A 24,975-nucleotide genomic window follows, 5' to 3' on the forward strand; every position below is an offset into this window, starting at 1 on the left:
TTATTCCAGCTGGGTCTTCTGCTGTGACATATTTGGGTTTCATTCTATTAGTCTCTAAGCAGATGACACCTCACTGACACTGAGATAGATCTCATCTACACTTTGGGGAAAAGTCTTCTTGGGTAAGACTTTAAGCCCAGAACAAGCAACTGAGTTCTGCCAGATCATCTCTACCTACCTCTGCTGCACTCTGTACAAACTTTGTGCAAGAGAAGAATGAACTCGTGCATCTGACTCTTTCTTATTTGGACTGTAAGCAAATAAAGAACACCTAATGATCAAACAGTACTGACGACATCTGACAAATCATTAAAAGAAAAGCATAAGCAATGGTTCTCCATATGGAACCATAGGGACAATAAAGCTTGCAACTGGAAGAACTAGGACCAAGCACATCTTTCTAAGGTACCCAGATGCTGTAAAAACACGTCTGTCTACTTGTCTGCAGACATTTTTATTGTTATGAGTACCCTTTCTGGCAGTACATACCATGTTTATTTTGATACTTTTGAATTCTGTAGGGGAAATTCGATTTTGATTGCTGCAGACAGATACATACATAATCGTTCTCACATAGCGGTAGAGTTTGCAAGAGAATGTCTCAGCTAAGATTCTGGTATTTCATGTTAAAACTTAGTATTATGCATTTCTTTTCGGCTCTCTTCACAACACTTCCTCAGATGCCTTCTTAGACAGTAAAATCTGGTAATAATTATCAAACACCATACACACTGTTTACAATAGAGTCATATTTCTTCTTTTTTTCTTGCATAAAAAGTAGAATGCTGCTGAAAAGTGCCCAAATGTCTGCTATGCTCCATGCCAATACAGCAGCTCAGCCAAATATGCAGAGAGAAGTTTGCCAAATAAAAGAAAACATAACAAATTGGTAATGGTTTCTATCTTGACAGAAAATGAAAATTATACCTCAATGTGTGGCCACTCATGTGGACACATAAAAATGTCTTAGAGGCAATCATTTTACCTCAGATAACACACCCTGACAGTACAGCAAAGCATACTGGCAGGCTTTCACTTCCCATAAAAACAGCAATCATGACCTACAAAATGGCCTGGAGGAATCTCATAATTTGTGCATATCATATATGCATATGCCATAAACTAATTATATATTTAATAAAAATAAAATAAAGAATTATTGTCTTTTGAGGATTAGATTGCAATTAAGAAAGAATCTTAAAATGTAAAGTCATGATAGTTTTCTCAAATATTTCAATACAAAAAAGACACTAAAAATGTAAACTCTTATCCCAAAAAATTAACTTTCCAAGTGATTCTAATAATCATTAATAGCTTTTAGAAGGCTTCATTGCTTTATTAATGTTGTGTTTATAGCCAATTTGTGTAACATGTACATTTTACCATTTATTTAGCTTCAAAGTATATTCTTTGAAAATACTGTCTCATCTGTCTGTAAAATTAACATGCATATTTACTGTGCTGCAAAATTAATAATATGATGTTAATTATTAGTTTATTATGTAGTTTCATATTATTCTAAGTCTTCTTTTTAGTGCAATTCTGAGTGCGACATTATTTTCTGAAGAAAAATATAACTTCCTAATCTGAAATTGCAAAACTCCTTCATTCAGTATGAATTACTTACAGAGAAAAGAATTATCACCAATTAGATGCCAGTAGTTACTCAGAAAGGAACAGGAAAGATAGTTATCGGACTCTATAAAAGTCTTTAAAAGACCAGTTATATTACTGTGACAAGAAAACATCAGACATCAAGACCAGCCCTTCAGGTTCATGGAAAGTTTGAATTAGGGAGGTTTAGGCTGGACATTAGGAAGCACTTCTTTACTAAAAGGGTGGTCAAGCACTGGAACGACCTTCTTAGATAAGTAAGTGGTTGATGCCCTAAGCCTGTCAGTGTTTAAGAGGTGGTTGGACAATGCCTTTAATCATAGTACCGTAGAATCATAGAAAGGTTAGACTTGGAAGGGACTGTAAAGATCACCTAGTTCTACCCGCCCTGCCATGGGCAGGGACACCTTCCACTAGACTAGGTTGCTCGAAGCCCCATCCAACCTGGCCTTGCACACTTCAAATAACATGCTTTAACTTGGTCAGCCCTGAATTGTTCAGGTTGATCACTGTAGGTCCCTTCCAACTGATATAGTCTATTCTATAATTCTGGGAGAATGTAGAAGTACATTGGTAGCTCAGAAGGATCTCAAAATATCAGTGAAATTCTAGGACCTCAAAATTTATGGTGTATGTTATCCCTCATCCTCAAAGAGCCTGAGCTACGAAAAGACATAATGAAAGAAGACTATGTGGTTTGAAGAAGCAACTAAACAGATAGTGACAAGAAAAAAACTCACAATAGTACCAAGTCAGAAATAAGAGCTATCCTGAAATGGGCAAGATTTGGGAAATTATTTTCTCTATTGTTTCAAAAACAATAATCCAAAGCCCAGATGTTTGTGTTTTGATCTATCTCTTAAAATACCCAAAGAATATAAGCAACGAAAGCAAGGCTGAATTTCCAGATAATGGAATTAACATTAAAAGCAGAAAGAAAACTTACACTGCAGAAGCCTAACCTGCATTTTAAAATACCATGTTCCGTTCTTCTTAGGTACAATAAATAAATAAGAGAGAGAGAGAGAGACAGAGAGAGTTTGGTTAGATTCTGAAGCTATGAGGAATGCTCAGTTCTTCCTTGGAAAAAAAAGAAGGAAAAAAAGAATATAATCAATAAATTAATATGCAAAATATCTGAATTGCTATTATTTGAAAGAATCACAGGATTTTTAATAGACTACTTAGTAACACTTGAGTGCATTTTCAGTGATGAAAATGCCGACATATGTGTTAAGATGAAAGCAGACTACACTAATGCCTACAAACAAACACTAAAAAAATAAATGCACTCATTACATGCTACTTGTGTAAAAACATTGTTTTACAAACTGCAAACATTCTACATTAAGTGCTATACTACTAGTGTTAGTCTTTCTACCAGTCCAAGTGACTGAAGTTTTCTGCAAATCCTCGAATTTTCCTTGTGAGGTCTCAGCTCGATTCAGTGAAAAGCAAGAAGATGTGAAGGTAAAGCTGCAGAATCTGTGTAGCTTTATCTTACTAAATTAAAATATATGCAATGATTCATCATGTATATGATACAAACAACAAATGAAAATTGTTGAAAAGTGACCTAAAATTTCAGTCTCATCAACACAACTGGTCTCAGAATTTGCAATTCAGCTTACCTTTCATCACCTACATTTTTTTTAAAATTTATTTTTATGTAATGTATCTTCAAATAGTCCTAATATATTATGATTCAATATATAAAAACCCAAGTATTTTTATATTATAGCTTACTGTAACTTGATGTGTAAGTTATGGATAGCTGAAGAATTTCATTAATCAACATGTGGAAAAAAAATGTGAATGAAGATGTAAAAATATTTTTTCCCTTCCATAAATTATCTTCCCTCACAGTCTTTTTTATGGTGTCTTTTCTCACTTCAGTACGCACATCTTTTTCATTTGTAGAATGACAGTAAAAATCATTAAGTTATTTAGACAGCCTGCATTTCCTACCAATGCTAACTGTCTTCTCATCTGAGAAAAACAAATTCATTAACATGGTTATCTTACGGTTTTGTATGAGTCCTCTCAAAACAGATGCAGGATCCTTAAATCACATTTAGTTAAATCATTTATTTTTGATTTAAAAAGGGTGTCTAATGTACATTCAGATATTTTATTTTTTTCCTTATTGTAATTCAGTTTTTTTCAGGTCTAGTTACTGGTGCTTGTTTGGAGATTTTGGGGCAGGTAGGTATCTTAATGGTTTACCTCTCCCAGGAAGAGAGCCTTCAAGAAAATTGTAAGGGTACACCCGACATATTTTCACTTGGTAACTTAACATTATCTGAGATACAGAAATTTTGGTTGTCTTAAAACACTCACCAAGAACTTTGTTAAAGTTTCTATTTTAGTGGTAGTTTTGCTGTAGCTGTGATGGCTTATGCCTACAACTAAGGAAAAAGTTGTAGGCAGAGACAGCGTATTTTATTAGACCAGCTATGTTGTTCTCCTTATAAACAAAGATGACCTGTCCCTACAAAATATTTTTGCTATGTTTTTTTTTCTTTTTTCCTACATTTTCTGCAGATATTTTTACTAACATCCAACAGTTTGTAGTCTAGGACTTCAAGATCACACTTCAAATCATATTGATTTTTATCCCCATCCCTACCTAAGGTGGGTTCTTGGGATGGAAGATGAACATGAGACAATGTGGTACAAGTTGCTTCCTTGACTGGGAGGCGTTGATGTAATAATTTCTGCAGTGCTTTAACAATTCCAGTGCTACTCTGCTCCCTTGGGGTCACCCCACACTTCAGATGAGTCTATCCATCTATCTTCATCTCACTCATCAGTCTTTACAATACTTACCCCCCCAACACAGAGTTTTAGTAGGACTTAAAACTACATAAAGCAAAAAGTCTTCTACGCTCTTACCTTATTTTCCACAGTGCTAAATCAGTAAATTTTAGCTGACTCCTGCTGCAGCAGCTGTCTTCACATTTGGTGTTTCTGCTACTCCTTAAATTTACGCTTAACAGTGAGACTATGCTAGTGCAGTAGGATTTCCACCAGTAAACACAGAAATCCAAATCCAAAAAAACTTACCATCCTTCGTCATTATCTACTTCAGGTTCAGAAACCTCATTTTCAGGAGTTTCTTCAATTGCCTGGGTTAACTTTGATTTAAATCGGTCCAACAGTGCCAGTGTCTGAAATTAAATACATGGTTGTAGAGAAGTTACATATACTTACACACAACAACAGGCATATACAGCATCTTTAAACTATTATTATTATTATTCTTTTGAGAACTAGTACAATGAGATGGAAGAGAGATCCTTCCTATGAATTTGAAAGAAACACTGTAGAGAGGCAAATGAGAGAGCCAGAGGCAGGGAGAGTGGGGCTGGGGAGTGAGAGCAAGAATGCATTGAGAGTGCCCATCGAGAGAACAAGCAAGAATGTGCAAGCAATGTTAAGGCAGCAAAAGCATGCAGGGAGGGCATCCTGCAGGTGTGCAAGAACACTTGGCTGGACACCTGGTGAAATCAAAATGCATATTTAAGGAAAAAAAAGTTGTGGCTACTTACAGAATAAAATAGCTGATTAAATGACACTGACTGCCAACAACAAATTTTACCGTATGAACCTATTTTCTTGTCATAAAGCAATCCATTGTATAAATTAAAGATTATTCAAGTTTTGAAGACCCAGCTTGATTGATATCTACATACTTAAAATTGCTGATCTTTTAAATTATGCACCAACATTTTAAAAAATTCAAAGCTTTTGACTCAAATGTAATGAACCACCTTAATTAATTCTACAGATACAAGTTCTTAGGCTCCATACATTAAGGTCACACTGATTTATATTTGGTATTTCATTCTCCAGCTAACATTGCCTGGCCTTTCAGCTACAACGAAGTGACCAAATCTCAGGTGACACCTGAAAATCAAACCGCAGGTCTTGTTTCTGATTACCTGGAATGAGATTTTGATTATACAAGATTTGTATGCCTGAGCCTTGTGATGGGAGAGGGGTCCCTTCAAAAAAAGGGCACACCGTAAGAATAATTTGCACAGCCCACAGCTTATTTCTTGCTGATATTTGAGACATTCCTGGAAAGGAAAGCATCAGGGAATAAGCACTTGACTGAATTTATGTGGCAGGCTACATTTGATCTGTAGGTGATAGGTTGGCCACCTATGTTGTAAAACACCTCTGTATGGCTGTTTAGTTTTGTTTGGTCAAGTTTTTCAAATTTAAAAGAATAAAAACTAAACAAGAATAGAAAACAGAAATAGGAAATACCAGAAGTGTTCACTGGAATCAAATTTCCTTCTGGGAGCAATCTTAACTTTAGGAGTTTCCTGGCTTTTGAATTCTTTCAAAAACATATTTTAGCACTGCCAAAGGCAGGTTTTGGAGGTTTTTTTGCATTTATTTTCTTTATTTTCTGTTTAATCTTCTGTTTAAGATGGGAGAGAGGAAAATTTCAAAGATATTTGGGCCTGCAAATCATTCAAGTTCTATAGCTTTCCATACTATTGCAAACAAACCCCGTACTTGCAACATCTGAGACAGCACACCTCTGCCTAGGCCATCAGAAGAAAACAAACTAACCCTTTTTATGTGAAATTGTGACCAACCAAAGCCACATTCCTTGTGTCTTGTCTAATTTTCTGTGGTGCCAGCATTCGTGTGAATAAACCTGGTGATAGAAATAACTTTGAAATATCTTAGTAGGCATTTTTGCAGTGAGTGATTAGATGCCATACTGTGGAACTTTATAAACTGACCCTTGTGGATTAGGACTTCCAGTATCTAGTATTGTAAGGAGACAATTTTTCCCCCTCTTTAATTCTTGTACAGAGGATGGAAAATGGTATTGTGCTGTAGGACCAGGTAGGAGGGATGCAAGGCTAGAGGAAGCTCTCCACAAGTTAAATGGATTACAAAGAACTTGATTAATTATTGTTGAATAGTTCCTAGCAGGGTTACACAAATAAAAATTAAGATCTACTAAAATATACATCCCTGTCATCTCATCTTGTTTTTCTACAATGTCCAGGACAGGGCTGATATAAATTAATTAGAAGTGGTTTTAAGTCCCTTGATCCACACTGCCAACAGAGCTTTTGTACTCTTTGATTCAAAGTTAATGGGCTTTTGAATGTACAAAGTTTCCATAAACTTCTTAGTTTAGAGCTAAATCAGCTTGCTGCATGTATAAAGGTTTGCCAACCACTGCTTTGAAGTTACTAAGCCTCAAGTTTCCAATCTGTTCTAGCTTCAACAGTTGATTATGAACATCTTCGTAGCTAAATTGACATGCACTTATAAACCAATGCTTTTGATGTACTGCACAGATTTTAAGTTAATAGTATTTTCCACTTCACATGCAACTTCATATACTCAACGGTTTCAAACTTTCCTATTTTAGAAAAAAAAAAACTATTTATATCAAACTTTACTTTGCTCATATTTGCATACTAAATTCTACATACATCCTAGCTCATTTTGAAAAATATTTTTAATTATATTTATAAAGGGTTTTCTTTTTACAGTGCAGTTAAAAACTACTTCTGTTCATGATGTGGATGAATTTAATCTCTTTAAAACAATTTAAAATGTTAAAAAAAAAAACAGCTTGGACAGATGCCAAGTATGCAAACTTCTGTCCTAGTGTTATCTTATGCCAAGCTGGAAAGCCAAGAAAAGCACTGTATAGAAATGCAAACTCTTGTAAATGCAATCAAGGATACCTTTGCGTGGGTAGCATTTCCTATTGGAAGATTTTAGTGACTAAACTGATATCACTTTCAAATACACTCACTTACCTGTCTACCTGGGTAATCAAATAGGGGATTGAAGAATACATATATTTATATAAATAAAAAGATTCTTTAATGGAAAATGAAACATAATGGATTTTAAACTTTATTTTTACACAAATGAAGAGAGAGACATTTCCAGAACTTTTTCTGGAATTTTTTTCCTAGCTTGTCGAAATTACCTGATCTTCACGAGAAGCTCCTTTCTTTGGCTGCTGCTTCCGCTTGTCTTCATATTTTCTCTTCTCTTGAAGATACTCTTCAACAACACTGTTTGGAGCAGATTCCTCCTCTGAATAAGGAAACATATTTGGTTAAACAAATTAAATTTGGTTTTATGATTTAGTATCATTTTGGAGATCGTTTGTGACGTCTGGAACACCAAGCAAAACACTTCCATAAATTGTTTCAGTTTTACTGCTTTCTCAGCAAGTAGAATGATTTGCTACTTGCTGAAATGAAAAACACAACACTGTACTGGGCAGACCACGAGTCCAAAAATTTTTGTTTCAATTTTATTTTACTATGGAGCCAGGGAAATCAGGGTAACAGAAATAAAAACTCTCATGTTAAGGTGAGAAATGAAAACCGTTGAAATTTCTTTTATAAGTTTACCTTCATTTCAGAAGATCTTTCTTGGACCTGCCAAAATGTTATGTGTATTAATATCCCGTGACTATTTTTTAGAGTAGACAAATATAGACAAATATTGCCTATAGACAATTTCACAGTTTTCCTGTTTTGTAAGCTGAAGTAGCCACAAATGAAATCCTTGATCTTGCAATAGGGAAAAACCCACAACATTTTAATTTTAAACAGAGTTCACCTTGTCAATCAGGAAAAAACCTCTGTACTAACAAAGTAATATCTGGACTAGTCAACAGTTACTCTCCTTTGTCTTTTTTCAACAGTTTCTTCTCTGCAGAATATCCACAGCTGTGGCATATTAATAATTTATCAGGACAAAATCTCAATTTGAGAATTCATCAACACCATCCTTCATGTTTTCTTCCTCCTGAATAGCATTAAGACATTTCACATATTGATTTAGTAGATTTGAAATTTATTTTAGACATATTTACAGAATTGTTATTGCTGATAAGGAATAGAAGAATAAAACCTCCAGATGTCCATTGCAAACCATGAACAGAAAAAAATTACGGAGGAAATTGTTTCAACAAATTGCAGGATATACAGCCTGATCAACTGTAAATCTAAATCAAACCCCATATCTGTTTTTTTTTTTTTTAGATGGCTGCTGACAGCTATACAAAGAAATTGCTGATTCCAAACTGAATTTCTCTTTCACCTGAAGTTTTCTATAAAGTTTATAAACATAGCATTTCATAATAAGAAGAAATAAATTTGTAATGATGTACCTACATATAAAATACTCGCTTATGTATTTCTACAAATAAAATCTCTTATTTCCTTTTCATCTTCATTTATATGTTGCATGTATGCATTGAAAGAATATAAGGAAAAACAATCAAACATACATAGTATCATTCAGAGATGTTTTTTTCCTGTTTTTCAGTTTACATGCTGGATATAATGAAGAAGAGAGGACTACAGGTACTAGCAAGATAAAGAAAGAAAAAAGCCATCTTCTAGAATGACCAAAAAAGATAAATGCATATAGACAGATATTTAGGGATGACTAAATAGCTGAATGAACGAAGTTAAATCTGCCATAAAATCCCATGCAGCATAATTTCAGCTGAACTGAAGAGAATAACAAAGTACAGTATAAAACTACAAATCATAATGTCTCAGCTTCCTCTTTCCCCTATCAGCTCAGTTTCTTCTACTAATAAAAAACGACATTCTTTATTCAAGACCAACCCCTTGTGAAGACAAAACACTAGTTTAATGTGTGTATTGAAACTTGTTGACTGTGTGGAAACAACACACTGCCTTGTTTTACTAACAGCCTCTAGATAAATAACTTGAACTAGAAAAACACCTGCTTTCTTGTAGAAAACAACCTTTCAGTTGACATTTACCTAAAGGGATGCTTTACCCGATGATATTTGCCCATCTATGACAAGCAAAATAACTGGAGTGTTCTTGAAAACTTATGAAAATGCCAGTGTCAAGCTGGCCATAAACATTTAAATCTGTGATTCAAACCTTGATATACATATGCTGAATTTAAAGAAGATGTGATCCTTAGTCATACCTGTCTTTTGACTAAGGTTTTAGTTTAATCCAGTGCAGCTCAAATGTAATTCTCATACAAATACGTTAAATTCCCCTGCAGTTGTGTGTTTGTGTATTTTTATCACACTCATATGGTTGTCACTTACTGTTAACATAAATGATTTACATTTCAGTTTAAGCCTTCTCTTGAGATTATCCTTTCCTTGGGTCTTTGTCTGTCAGAGTTTTTCTATTCCTCAACTTCATTCTCTCTGCTTCTTAGGAAAGCCTTTTCATAAGTCAGACAAAAGATAATCAGATCCACCTGAACTAACTTCAGAGTGAGTCAACCAAAACAGTTATGCACTTGTATGCATCATATTTCTGCACCTTTCATTAAAATGACTTAAAGACATGCTTGTGTTTCTCCATGAGATCTTAAAACCTATTGCTCCACAGTAAAAGCACGTAATGCAACAGGAAGGATTTCCAAGAGCCCCTAAGTCAATGGGTTTCTAACATATTTTAAAACTTCTGAAAATTCCAATCAATCATTTCAAAGTCACAAACTGTCTATTTTTTAATATAAATAAAATATTCAGTTTTGGTAAGTAGAAATTCTTTGATAAAATTATTTGTGTCTGCATGAATAAACTCAGGTAATTAGCAAGCAAAAGAAAATATCTGGAGAGAGATTTGTTGGTGGGAAGAACCCTTCTAAAATATAAACCCCCTTTTAAAATGTAAAAATAGGTTGCTGGCTACTACTTTGTATCTCCCAGTCAGCATCCCAAAGCATCTCCAAATCTTCTGCAATAGAGTTGGAAAAAAGAACCACAGCACTGTATGATAGACTTGACCTTCACATCAAGCTTGCCAAACTTAGGTCCACCTTGCTGATCCAGCAGAAGTATAAGGATCATCATATTTGTATTAAAATACTTAAGCTACAAACTCCTTAATCTAAGAGGATTTATTCAGACAAAAATGAATGAAACATGACATGGATGCACAGCAGTGAAATAACGATTAAATGCCGTTTGTAAGTATCACAGGATGCAGAAGATGGTAGTTTAAGTTACAGGGATCTTGCACACTTGTGCCCTAAAGGCTTCTCATCACAAAGCATAAATAGCATCAGGCAAAGAAAGATTTTTGCCTTAGTTTTAACAAGCTGCTGTGTACATTCTGTTAGTAAGGAAGGTGAAGGGGGAAAAAAAAAAGAAAAATACAACCTTCCTTATTGAAAATACACTTTAGTGTGCTTTTAACAGAATTTCTAAGTACATTGCCACTTACCTCTGCTAGTTTGAGTTAATGCCAAGAGAACCTTCATCTTACTGTGACAAAAACTTCAGCATTTAAGTAATTTATTTTCTTTTAGACAGATTCTTCTATCCTGAAATGTTCCTTTAAGGAGTAACAGATGCCAACCTGATGGTGTAATCTAACCTAAAACTTTGTTTTTGGGACAGGGTTTCCAATGATAGCCTGAAACTAAGGAGGAGATTCAGAAGTCTTTAAACCAGAAAGGAAGAGATTGATTTAAAAAAAAATACAGAAGGGTTTATTTTGCTCACACTTAAATTAGGAACAGTTCAAATGATGTCAGTTTTTCACTACAAAATTGAAGAAGTATAACAAAGACATGAGAACATGCCCCAAGGATGTTGAACTGAACTGAATGGCAATCTGGATGGTTTTGGATCAATCCCTAAATAGAAAGTGGAACAGAGAGAAAGCTTGATAAAGTAATTTTAAGCTTAATTCCTAAAGCACCTGGTAAATTTAATAGCATAATAAACACTGAACAAAAGTTGCCTCAGACATGCTCTGTTTCAGGCACTGCAACTGGATTTTATCTTCTGCTTCACGAAAACCAAGAGGTATGAGTTCTAGGCCTGCTGACTGTGCTAGATCAGAAAAGTGCGACCACTGCTTATGCTGACATTCGTATCGGCCTTAACGACCGGGCTTCATTTCTGGCATTGCAGGCGGGGTAACACTGGCTTACCAGGTACACCAATTGTGTCACAGATAAGGTACAATTTGAAACAAATGTATTTCTGGCAGTATGCATACAATTTTCCAGAGTATGAACTGTGTTACAGTATAATTTTATTATCTGGATCACTCTTGACAAACTTTGTAATAATGACTGTCCTTGTAATAAAGGAGGTTGAATCTCTATAAAATCTAGAGATTTTGTTTCCTTTTTAAGAAAGGGATAACGAAGCTGCACATAAAACATTTGTTGCAAAAAGAACCAGTTCGGTTTGCTGAAAGTATTACCAGAAACACTAATCTTCAGAAGGGTAGAAACAATACATATGGTGACAGAGAAAAATACATGCTGTTTCTGAAGTTTTAGTATCACCATAAAAAAGAAAGAGCCTACAGTACTGACAAGGATCAATGAAAGAATTTTGGTTTATGTTTTTTTCTTTGATGAGGTACAGCTAGCATAAAGATTTTTACACAACTTAAGTATTTTACATTGTAAAACATTCCTGATAAGCTGAACTTCACAAAAGTAATCCCATTGACTCTTGTAATGCACTTTGCATATATAATCATGAGTTCATGCAGAGCTAAGGCAAGATAACGAGGAGAGTGTACAAAAAAAAAATCTGTATTGAAGGGCACCTCAGTTTATTTAGCAGGATTTGTATATGTTTTAAATGTGGTGGACCCATTAACTCTCGTTAGTATCTCAAATGCATTCTTTAGCAGCTCAGACAATGTGTTTCATATGATAAAAGACCTACTGGACAGTAATGTCAAGAAATTAATGGTGTAGCTAGATCAAATACCAAAGGAGAAAACAAAAACCTGAAAAACCCTGGACTACTCCTTGTTTGAAATAAAAGAAGTTATGACTGAATGTTTTTGTGCATTAAAATAAGAGGCCTAAAACACATTCCTGTATTTGTGCAGTACATTCCAATTCCAGCTATTCATCAATATTCAGTTTATATTGCATTCTTCTGGAATTATATAGATGTGCAGTACTGATTTTAAAAATTTTCATGAGATTCAAATATTAAAAAGAAAAACTATTTTTGTTCCGAAACAAACAAAACCCTTATGAATTACAAAAGAAATTCTGATATGCCTTAATATTTCATGAATTAAAATCGAATTCCTTTCAGAAGTGACAGATGGAGAACATAAAGCCGCTTTATATAATTAAGATCTAAGACAAATAACATGCTTCTTCCAGAATCCAGGAAAAAATTTTCTTCCAGCATTAAATACTGTGTCTATAAAAATATTAATTTACTGTAAAGTAGTATAAAAATGAATATACCAGAAAATACAATATGAAGTAGTTTTATGCTTGAAAGAATGTATAACATACTCTCCAGTATATGTTTGTTTAGGACTAATTCTACTTATGGCTTTCTTTACACCTTTAACTAGTATTCAATTACTAATACTATAGCTCTGGCCTGCCTAAGTTCCTGAAGACCCACTGTTTGCTTACAAGTTAGGTCACTAACTGTGAATAACTGAATAGACTTGCTTACCGAATCAGCTTCCAGGGTTGACTTGGGTATTGGATTTTCAGTTTGCTACAGTGAAAAAAGCAACAGTTCTAGAACAAACATACTAGTTCATTTAGCCAGCTCAAATAACAAAATCTTAGAATTTATTCCTAGAGCCTCAAAACCGTTCTGTGAAAGAATGGAGCCCACTGACTTGTAAAACAGTGTAAACTTTAATACACAACACTGGAAGTTTATAATGACTCTTTTTTGAACTTTTGTAGCTTCTAGGCACACAGCCCCAGTCTAAAAAGTGTTTAATTGCCTAATGTCAGTTGATTTTGAGCACATGCTGAAGACTACTACTAAAATCAAAGCTGGCTTACAGTGAGGTTTTTGTCCTCTTTTCTTTTGCAGACAGAGAGACAAGAGGAAAAAAACATTCATTTTAGCAGGAAAGACACTGAATAGTGATCCTGGGTATTATTTTATGAGATTAAATGAGAAAAAAAAACGTAAAATGTGGAAGAAAACATAAAGGTTTGCAAAAGTGACACATTCAAGAGGCATACTTTGATACAATGCAGCTACACTGTTTATGCTGCAAAATGTTCATGCTTAACATATTTATGCTGTATAATTCCCAAACCACCAAAATTTGGATTTTGTTGTTTTCTTGATGTTCTCAAAGGTGCACAATTCTGTTAGTCTGACTAAAGCATCTTTCCATGTAAGACAGAGCTTAAAATCTTTAAGTCCCACTGACATTACCCAAACTTAATAATAAAACCGAAACGAAGCATAATCTTAAATTGTCATCCTTGCTCGATTTTGAGAGTTTTCTAAACACTTTAATCGTTTGACTCCCATACCACAATTAAAGCAGAAAATACTTCATGCCTCATTAGAATTCTTACACTTGAATGTTGTTTTTTACATGACTTGTTAGGTTTCTCTGCTTGTAGTATTTTGTAGCTTTTCTGGTTTTGTATGTGTGACTATTAAATTCCATCATCCACAGATTATCAGATAGTTTAGAAAAATGTTCTAACAAGAAAAAAATAAAATACTACTTCTTAAATACTACTACTATTTGAAACCAACATATAAGTAAACAATTGGGCAGATGGTATTCGTCTAAAGTGAATTTCATTGAAGTCTATTCACAGGTTTACACTATAGAACTTTGAAAAGTATATCTTTTTCAAATATTTGATTAAGTACTTCAAAATGCTGAAGTAATTCAGCACTCAAATTATAGTGTTTGATGTAATTTCTGGCATCACTACAGCAAATGTCACATAAATGAAAAACATCTTATTTAAAGTAAGGTCTTGACAGCAGTCTGGCATAGTCAACAATCTTATTCATAAATTGGAAGGCTGGTTATAATCAAACATGTACAGAGGGAATTAGTTTTTTTCTCTGTCCTCTTGAAACACTGTAAACACTTAAATTTTCACTCCCCAGTCTTCCTTAATCACTCTAATCTCTGAACGAAGAAAAAAATTAGGTAGGCATAATATGTTACATGAACAATTTGAAGTAGTGATACTAAATGTGATACCAATACTAATAAAGATCTGCCAGTGGACGTAAAGTCGATGTGTCGTGTTGCCACCCATTCAGTAGCGTCCTCTCAGGATTAGCCCTGATACTGCAAAAAGTCCAGTATGACCTAAGCCTTAATCTCACAGTTCTGTGGTCTTCAGTGAATTTCTCCCACTACAGTTGCAAGTTTTGGTTGAGACGCAATGTTTATTAATCAAGCACAGAATCATATTAGTGCAGCTACATAGTCTCTGAACGAACATTTTTTCCTAATGCAGCCAGCTCAGAGCATAGGCAGACACTGTGCAAGTGTCTGCACCATCTGCATAGACATACCTGATACAGCATGACACAACTCACTCTCCACCCCACATTCCCCAAGAGGACAGGCAGAGAACAATGGAAAAATCTCCTGCTACATACACATTCATTTCCTCATAGTAGGCTGTTTTAAATATATGCAATTTCTTATATGTAATGAATATATGGAATAGGTAAACTGTTATAAATTTAGCATGTTGACAGCTCTATTGCATTGACGAAAATTCAGGCCAATAAACAAAAAATGACTAAGTGAACTAAGTGAGATACAATAAATGTGTTTAACTTTAGGGCAAAACTACTTGCTCAAGCACAACAATGTTTTACTGCTATTAGATTTTATTATATTAAAACCGAGGTGTTTCTAAAGTCTCTTCTCTTATTCTTCAGTTGTGAATGGCTGTTGCACAGTAAAGGCATCCTTCATTCCTTCCTACTGCCATCTTTAAATACTTTAGATTCCACCCTTCCATCCCACTCCCTACCTAAATTAGACATATCTTCAAGTATCTACTAATGAATTAGTTCACCTAGTCTTCTGCTAGTTTGGGGTTTTTTTTGTCCATTTGTATCCAATTGTTCAGTATCTTTTCTGGTGGTACAATACTTGGAACTGAGTGCAAAGATACAACTGTGCTTTACAGTTTATGCCTTTGTAGCAACAACCACACAATCACAGCTACACCACAATGTAAATGCATGTTCAGTTTGTTTTCTAGTACAAAGCTGAAATAGCTTTCACTATTGTGGCTTTCCCAATTTCTTTATTTTATGAATTTCTGCATGAAATTACTTTCCTTAATACTAAGGAAATAACCTTTTAACATCCTAACATGACTCTCAATTTATTTTCAATGACATTTTCCATACCTTTTCTTCCCTCCTCCAATCTACTACTTCCTGTACTAGAATCTGGTACTTAGTGACACTGACTTTTGTTTTTTGACGATTAATAAATTCATAGTTTTCTAACAATGTCCTTCCAATAGTTGTAAGATCCAGTGTAAATGCTCAGTTCTGTTTCAATTTTGATAACACAGCAACCAAAGTACAATATAGCGAGGTGACATTACACAGTGAAGTTTAAGATAAACCTCCATGCTAATTTTATAAAAACTTACAAATATTTACAACTTTAAGTGTTTCCTCAGTTAATATTATTAAGAAAGTTTCAAGGCCTTTGCCCAATAAAATTATGCTTCTCAAATTACTATTACAACATCACTACAATACAGCAATATTATTAGGTTAGCAGTCACAAGCTGCTACTTAATCTTTCTAACATATATTTTAAATTTTAACCTGTATCCTCTTCAAAGCTGATGCTTCAGAACTGAAATGTTGTAACAGACTTTAGAGAAAAAATAAGTGTACCTGGCTAGAGTGAAAAAGGGAAACTTGAGAAAACCGCTTTTAGCTCCATGTGAACCATGGTGAAAATAAAAGCTTTGTCATAAGTGCAAACAGACTCAAACTTTTTAAAAATTTAGGCAGTTAGCTCTGGATCACTTTTGTGTCTTTGAGTCATCTCTAGTTACAATGTTGAAATTCACAAAAGGAAGGAAAAAGTTAGCTACTTCCACATTAACCAACAACACTATGAAACAGGACCTAAAATGTTATGCTGAGGCCCTGATACACTCACTATATATTTTGGGGGTTGTTCTATTTAGACTACCAGTTGGAGTTCATCAGGTGTGCTCCTGGAATGAATATTCCAGCATGGCTTTATCCAAAAGTGCACATCTGGTCTGTGGTAAAACACTAATGTAGATGTACCCTTTTACTTAAAATTCCTGTTAAAATCTCACCTCTGCACAAGTATTCTTGAAATCTGCAAGTTCTTTCATTCTCTACCAGAAACTTATCTATCGTGCAACTGTACCTGTTCTTTCCATAGAGGTGAGAAATTCTGTACTATTCAAATGACAACAAATTGATAGGCTTGTCAAGGACATCTGGAGATTGATTTCTAAAATGCAGTGGGTAGAATCGAGAAGTGAAAACTGACCATTTTAAACTTCATACTAACAAATTTTATATAAATTATAGTAACTAATCAGACAGACAGCGTTATAGGAAGATATATTTAGCAAGTGCCAGTTGATGCTGCTAGCATTTTGATACTTTTTGACATCAGCTAAGTCAGACAAAGGCTGCCAACATGAAAATATTAGTTGCAGCACCTAATTATTTTTTCATTAAAAATAATATAAGCATGTTATTTAATCACAGAATCACAGAATCACAGAATTATCAGAGTTGGAAGGGACCTCTAGAGATCATCTAGTCCAACTCCCCTGCTAAAGCAGGATTGCCCAGAGCACATTACTCAGGACTGCATCCAGGCGGGGCTTGAAAATCTCCAGGGAAGGGGACTCCACAACCTCCCTGGGCAGCCTGTGCCAGGGCTCTGGCACCTGAACCGTAAAGAACTGTTTCCGTGTATTTGAACAGAACTTCCTGTGTTCTAACTTGTGCCCATTGCCCCTCGTCCTGTTACTTGGAACCATTGAAAAGAGCCTGGCTCCATCCTCCTTCAACCCACCCTTTAGATACTTGTACGCCATAATAAGGTCTCCCCTCAGCCTTCTCTTCTCCAGGCTAAAGAGTCCCAGCTCTCTCAGCCTTTCCTCATAAGGGAGATGCTCCAATCCCTTAATCATCTTAGTTGCCCTTCGCTGGACTCGCTCCAGCAGTGCCCTGTCCCTCTTGAACTGGGGAGCCCAAAACTGGACACAGTATTCCAGTTGTGGCCTCACCAGTGCAGAGTAGAGGGGGAGAATGACCTCTCTCGACCTACTGGCCACACTCTTCCCTATGCAGCCCAGGATTCCATTGGCTTTTTTGGCAACAAGGGCACATTGCTGGGTCATGGATAATTTACTGTCTACCACAACCCCCAGATCCTTCTCCTCCGAGCTACTTCCCAGCAGGTCCGCCCCTAACCTATACTGGTGCCTAGCATTCTTCCTCCCCAGGTGCAGGACCTTGCACTTGGTTTTGTTGAACCTCATTAGGTTCTTCTCTGCCCAGCTCTCCAGCCTGTCCAGGTCACGCTGGATGGCAGCACGGCCCTCTGGGGTGTCAGCCACCCCACCTGGTTTGGTATCATCAGCAAACTTGCTGAGGATACACTCTGTCCCCTCATCCAGGTCATTAATGAATATATTAAACAAAACTGGACCAAGTATTGACCCCTGGGGGACACCACTGGTTACAGGTCTCCAACTAGACTCTATGCCGCTGATCACAACCCTCTGAGTTCTGTCCCGCAGCCAACTCTCAATCCACCTCGCTGTCACCTCATCTAGCCCATACTTCCTCAGCTTCCTAATGAGGATGTTATGGGAGACAGTGTCAAAAGCCTTGCTAAAGTCAAGGTAGATGACATCCACGACTTTCCCCTCATCCAGCCAACCAGTTATAACATCATAGAAAGCTATCAGATTGGTCAAGCATGATTTACCCTTGGTAAATCCATGTTGACCACTTCCAATAACTTCCTGTTCCTCAACGTGTTTGGAGGTGACATCCAGAATGAGTGGCTCCATTACCTTCCCAGGAACAGAGGTTAGACTAACTGGTCTGTAGTTCCCTGGGTCCTCCTTCTTGCCTTTTTTGAAGATTGGAGTGATGTCGGCTTTCCTCCAGTCCTCAGGCACCTCTCCTGTTCTCCATGACCGTTCAAAGACGATGGAGAGTGGTCTAGCAATAATATCCGCCAGCTCTCTCAGCACTCGCGGACGCATGCCATCAGGGCCCATGAACTTGTGAATGTCCAGCTTGGCCAAGTGGTCTCTGACACGGTCCTCCTCAACTGAGGGAAAATCTTCCACTCTCCAGACCTTCCCCTTTGCCTTCAGAGTGTGGGATTCATGAGGGACAGCTTCAGCAGTGAAGACCGAAGAAAAGAAGGCATTCAGTAACTCTGCCTTCTCTGCGTCCTCCACCACTAATCATCAAGTGTTAATGTTTGAGAATGTTAGGTGGATTCTTGTGTAGCTGACACTTTGACACATTTTATTTACTTTTAAATAGGAAAACTGAAACACTTTCCTTTTCCCTGAAATATGGAAAATGTGTTTCTAGTATCCTAGTTTTTCCTGTATACCACAAATGTGGACCCAGCATCCCAAGGCACAGAATATGCTTTTGTAATTCTTCATTCCGTAAAGACAAAAAGCTTCCTTATTAAACAAATTGAGACAGTAAGTTTACTTACTAAAAAAATCTACTTCTTTACCAAATAATTGTCATGGTTTCAGCTGGGATGGAGTTGACTCTCTTGCTTTCAGCTGGTATAGTGCTGTGTTTTGGATTTGGGATGAGAATGATATCGATAACATACTAATGTTTCTGGTTATTGCAAAGCAGTCAAGGCCTTTTATGCTCCTCACACCACCTTGCCAGCGAGTGGACTGGGAGTGCACCAAAAGCTGGGAGAAGACACAGGTGGGACATCTGACCCCAACTGACCAAAGGGATGTTCCATACCATGTGATGTCATGCTGATTATATAAAGCTGGGAGAAGAAGAAGGAAGGGGGGGGATGTTTGGAGTTACGGTGTTCTGTCTTCTGTAGTAACCATTACGTGTGATGTAGCCCTGCTTTCCTGGAGATGGCTGAACACCTGCCGCCCGTGGGAAGCACTGATTGAACTCCTTGTTCTGCTTTGCTTGCATGTGTGGCTTTTTTGCTTTACTGATTACACTGTCTTTATCTCAACCCACAAGCTTTCTCACTTTTATTCTTCTGATTTTTTCCCCCATCCCACCAAGGGGGTGAATTTCAGCTAGCAGCTACGTGATGCGTAGTTGCTAGATGGGATTAAACCATGACAATAATCCACTAACTAAAGACAGTAAATGAAACTTCAAATGACATACACAATGTGACCTGTAAAATGCTGCAAAAGACACCCTGTATTTTAAAATCTGTCTTTTACTTAAAAGCTCAGTTCCTCCCTCTTAGTCTGAATTTTGACAAGTGAACTGTTGTCCTAATAAATTAGCAAAGACAATCTGACTCTAAACTTTAAAGGAGAGATTAAAACAATTTACTTAAGCTTGAATCTCTACCTTGTGCTTTTTTGATTGCTGCTGGCTCTGAAAAAATATCCAAACTGAGAGCTAGAAAAGGACTTATAAAAAATATTAAAACATGGATGAAGAAAACCAAAAAAGTAAGTTTTGATTATTTACCTAGCTATTAATATATGGATTTTATTAGATGCCACAGAAATCCCTTAGAAGCAGGAATGGATGATTACAAATTTTATTAATTTATAAACAAAACCTTTTCTCAAAAGTTTTTGAGATTTGTGTTTATCCTACAGTGCCATCCCTTTTGGCAAAAGCAGCTATTCACAGGAGAGAATATGATCACAACTACGTATTTTGTTTACATGCTTTCCCCGATTGAGAAATTATTAAGATTTTTAAATTTGTTAGATTGGTTTCACTACATTATTAAGTTAAAATACATGGTATTTATGACAACTTTATGGCTATTTTATGATACCAGTGTCAATATGCATCCACAGCTAGACAGAGGACCGTTAATGGATTTTTCAATTAAATGTCTAATGAAAAGACCATGTTGTAATGGTCAGTAAATTCTGATATTTCACAATGGTGTTTTGATCACTTTTAAATGTCTGGTGTCACAAAGTCATCTCTTAATTAAAGTTGTTCTTATATTTAATCCAAAATCCTTTATAATCCAAACTATATGCCAATTATACAGTAAATCTCCCACCTGCCTTTCAGGCATCACCTTTAAGCGCTACATGTTCATTCTAGCTAAAGGTAGGAACAGTTTCCTCTCCTTCAAGACCATATCAAATACGTTTAATGAGTTTTTTACATTTATTCTTTGGGTGCAGATTTTGTAATGGTAGATTCTCTACCATCAGAAAAATTTTTCATTCCTTTGATCGTACAGTGAATTACATTTCTTTGTACAAGACCTCCTCAAAAAGGGAAACTAGGACATTGACTTTGTCTTTCCAGGCTATAGACAAAACAACTTACTAGATATCAGAATAAGCTATTTGAAGAGAATGCAAAATGCAAAGAGAGAACTGACTTACTGAATTATTTTGGCAGACCTACAACTAAGCCTTTATTTTAACTGCTTGATTTAAAGACTCACAGTGATGGTAAATACAGTGTGTTTGGTAATGCTTCCACCTAACTACTATCACCATTAACGAGATGCTTAGTTTCTCCTCCCCATCAAGACTTTCTTCAGGATCACATCTTACCTTTCTTTTGAATAAGTTCTGCTTCACAGAATCTTGAAAAACAGCCCATGCCTCCCAAAAGGCTGGATCAACCTTTTCTACATGAGTCTAAGAAGTATTTGCCTAATCTGCTACTGAAAAGTTCCACTTTGTAGGTCATCTATGCCAATACTTATCTTTAGCAAGTTTTCCCTAACATTTAACCTAAACCTCTTTAGCTGCAATTAAAGGCTATTATCTCTATTACATAGAATAATTTCCCCTCCATGGTAGCATTTAACATTCTTGATGATCACTAGTGTGTCTTCTTTTACACAGTCATTTCTTCTCTAAACTAAAAAGCCCCCATTCTTACAATCTTCAAATATGCTTTCCAGATCATCAATAACCTTTGTTGCTCCCCTCTGTGCTCGTTTAAGATGCCTCATATCTTTTTTTCAAATGCAATTGACAAAACTGGGCAAAGGATTCAGGCTGAAGACCTGCTCAGGCTGAATAGAAAATGAATCTGTCTTGCATACAACAGACCATTTAATACCTTTTACAGTACACTTTACTCTTTTTCAATAGCATGGCACTATCAACTTGCTCTCAGCTTTCTACGTATCATGTTTCCGAGATTTTAAGGTGCCTAAGCGCTACATAACATCTCGTGTTTGTGAAACTCCATTTGTGAGAGAGATACAAACCACTTACTATAATAATCTTTCTTCTCTGATCTCCCAAGGTAAACATATTTTGTTTACCTTGACCTGGCTTTTAACTTCTATGAACTGACTCAATCTATCAACTCAGCACAAAACTATCCTACCAAAGAGAAAAGGGAACACTTATTCCAATTTAAACTGAATCATACCAGTAAAAGCTCCAACATGGACTAGTGGAAGGGAAGAGAGTGAGCCACTCAGCTCTTCGCTTTAACAACTACACAGGAAAATGCAACCTTAGCACCTAAGTTTCTTCCCCTTCTGTGTCCCATATATTTTTCAGTCTGCAAAGTTAGTAAAGGTAATCTGTAATTTTCTCCAGATCACTAATAAACAGATTCCCAGGAATCCTGCTTTCCAGTCTGATTACAGACAATTCTCTTAAAGCATTTTGTTAACATTTTTAATCTTAACATCTCTGGGACTGCTTTATCCAACTCCCTAATATGCTTCAGTGAATGCCATCAAGTTAAAATGATTTTAATGCACCTAATTTATCTAAGTCATCTCTAGTTGCTTGTTATGTACTTGAGTGCTTCCTTCTATGTCACTGATCATATGAAACCATATGATCAAAGTTGACTGCTACGCTAAAGACAGAGTGAAAAGAAGCATTCAAGCTTATTTCCTCTTCGTTTAGCCAAAGACAACCAACTCTCTTCTTGCTCGTTCACCTGCTGTTACTATATTTTCATTAATCATTTTGCCCTTCACAATTTGCATCTCATTTAATGTCTTTTTCATTTTGTCTTAAGTTTTAGAACATGTTTAATTTTAGAATTTTTAGTTAGGTACTCCAAGAACTTGTTGAATAAGTTCTTTCCTGCCATATATCTTTCTCAACAGGTACTGGAACAGTTCCTGTGCTCTGACAGTAATCACAAAAAGGAAAACCAAGATTATTCAAGATTATTTTCACCATTAGCTGCTACCTACAGATTTTCAACAGGTTTATGTCCTACCTGCTATTTATTTCAAAGAAAGTAAAAAACCCAACAACCCTGGTATACAAGCTCCCTTTCCTTGAATAAAAAGGATGCTTAGAAACTGTACCATAGTAGTAACTATAAGTATTGCCCAAATATTACCTTACTCTGTCACCATAACGATGGATTTACTGATATTACTCCACAATAATTCCTCTGACTTAACTGGCACCAGGGATAATGTTTAAGTGATAGTATTACAACTGCCATACAAGGCACTATTCAATATAATTTATCATACATGTACACAAGGACTACTCTTTACCTTTTCTACACTTCTACTTGCAGTTCTGTCTTTACATGGCCAATGACAGCATTCATTATCTTGCCAATGAGAGCTTATATTCATTCACTGATTGAGCATGATTCCTAGAACTTTTTCAGAGCCACTACTTTGTAAAATTTCATGCTAGGTTTCATATACAAGTTCAAGATAATGTTATTATGCCAAACTGGCTGCTGACAAAGCTCACCTGTTATTCAAGAGCGTCCATGAATTTTTGTAAAAACGATACTATACTTTCTACCACTCTTCTAAATTGTGTGTCATCTGGAATTTTTTCTGAATAACTTTATATTTTCTTCCAGATTTCTTACGATATTGGAACCGGGTCAAGAATCCAGTCCAAAAATGTGTCTTGCAACTCCGGAGTACTTAAAAAACAGCCCTTTTTTTGTCTTCTGTTCAGCACTACAACACGCACCTTACATACTATTATAAACTTAGCAATTTATGCATATTTATAAAGAAATAGACTATAAAATTTGTCTGAAAAAGAAGTGAGCATCTGAAGATCCCATTTTTCTAAGGCTTATGGAAAATAAACATGGAACTGACTTCCTGAATTTGAGTGTCATAAGATGCACAAAAGTTTGAAATCAGCAGTTTTGAGTTCAGAGTTAACCATCTGGACTTCAGTACCTTTCCAAGTCGGAATGTCAAGATGACTTTCCAAGTCAGAGGTCAGAACAGGTATGTCCCCACCACAGAATTAAAACATATGGCATGATATTTCAAACCCAGAAGTTTGCTCAACTACATAGATGTAACTAAAGAATGTTTGGAAAGACAAAACTACCTTGTTTGAAAGAACGAGCACTACCTGTACAATTTATTCATATACTGGCATCCTTACGTTACTAACATTCCAAAGGAAAACTAATTTTCTTGGAAAAAAAAACATCTACATTTCAACAATATAGTGTCCACATTTATCCACATGAACCACAAAACTACTAAAAAACTTTAAAACTGTAATGTTAAATGGAGATCTACACACCACCTGCTATAATATACTCTTACCTTCCTTTTCTTTGGGTTTTAAAGCTCTTTCTTCTTTCTTCTGCTTTGCTTCCAGCAGTTCACGTTTCAGCTGTCGCGCTTCTTTCCGTAGCTCCTCACTGCAGAGCAAAAAATATTTACAAGATTTTAATCTTCTGGGAATGTAAATCCACTCAGGAGAAACAGAATCAAAGTTAATGGGCAGTAAATCTCTGATACAAACAAAGGGAATGTACTGGCTCACTGATGCTAGGAACACAGCTTAAAAATCAATTAGAACCTAAGAAAGCTCCTATTTTCATTAGCAGTGACAACAAAAGAACCAAACAGATGACTTACTTTTAAGACCGCACTAGAAATATGTCACGGACATGAATAATAAAACAAAGAACCCTCATTTGTATTTTTAATTTAACATTATAATATTTAACCATGAGAACCACACAAATAGAATTTGAAACAGAGGCACTGCCAAATAAATATTACATGTGTTATAAAATTCCGTTTACTGATGTAGTAAGTCTTAGCATCCTGGATTTCTTAGATGCAATATAGTTCTTACTGTAGTAGTTGTGGCAAAGACACGATATGTATGTGAGAGTAAATTATTACATAAGAAAATTAATTTCATTTTACAAATGTTAAAAAAAATAATCAGGTGACAACACCAGAAAGAAAATAACAAAATTTATAAGTCATTATGACAATGATAATATCAAATGAAATACCTGTCTTCATAGAATCACAAGCTGGAAGGCACCTCTGAAGATCAGCCAATCCAGCTTCCCTGCTCAAAGCAGCGCCAGAGTAGGTTGCTAAGAGCATGGTCCAGTCAGGT

At 35.8% G+C, this 24,975-nt stretch overlaps 1 protein-coding gene across 1 annotated transcript in view; it reads right to left on the minus strand.

Annotated features, from left to right (window-relative positions):
• The window catches only part of CWC27 (CWC27 spliceosome associated cyclophilin), a 127,156-nt gene that overhangs the window by 14,751 nt on the left and 87,430 nt on the right, over nucleotides 1-24,975 (minus strand). The window contains exons 11-13 of the mRNA XM_082497731.1: nucleotides 24,159-24,256; nucleotides 7,595-7,704; nucleotides 4,681-4,784 (exon numbers count right to left, since the gene is read on the minus strand). Coding sequence (XP_082353857.1) covers nucleotides 4,681-4,784; nucleotides 7,595-7,704; nucleotides 24,159-24,256 — 312 coding nt within the window. The remainder of the gene's footprint in view (nucleotides 1-4,680; nucleotides 4,785-7,594; nucleotides 7,705-24,158; nucleotides 24,257-24,975) is intronic.

Source organism: Vanellus vanellus (assembly GCF_965231255.1).
Source record: "Vanellus vanellus genome assembly, chromosome: Z".
Taxonomy (NCBI): Eukaryota; Metazoa; Chordata; class Aves; order Charadriiformes; family Charadriidae; genus Vanellus; species Vanellus vanellus.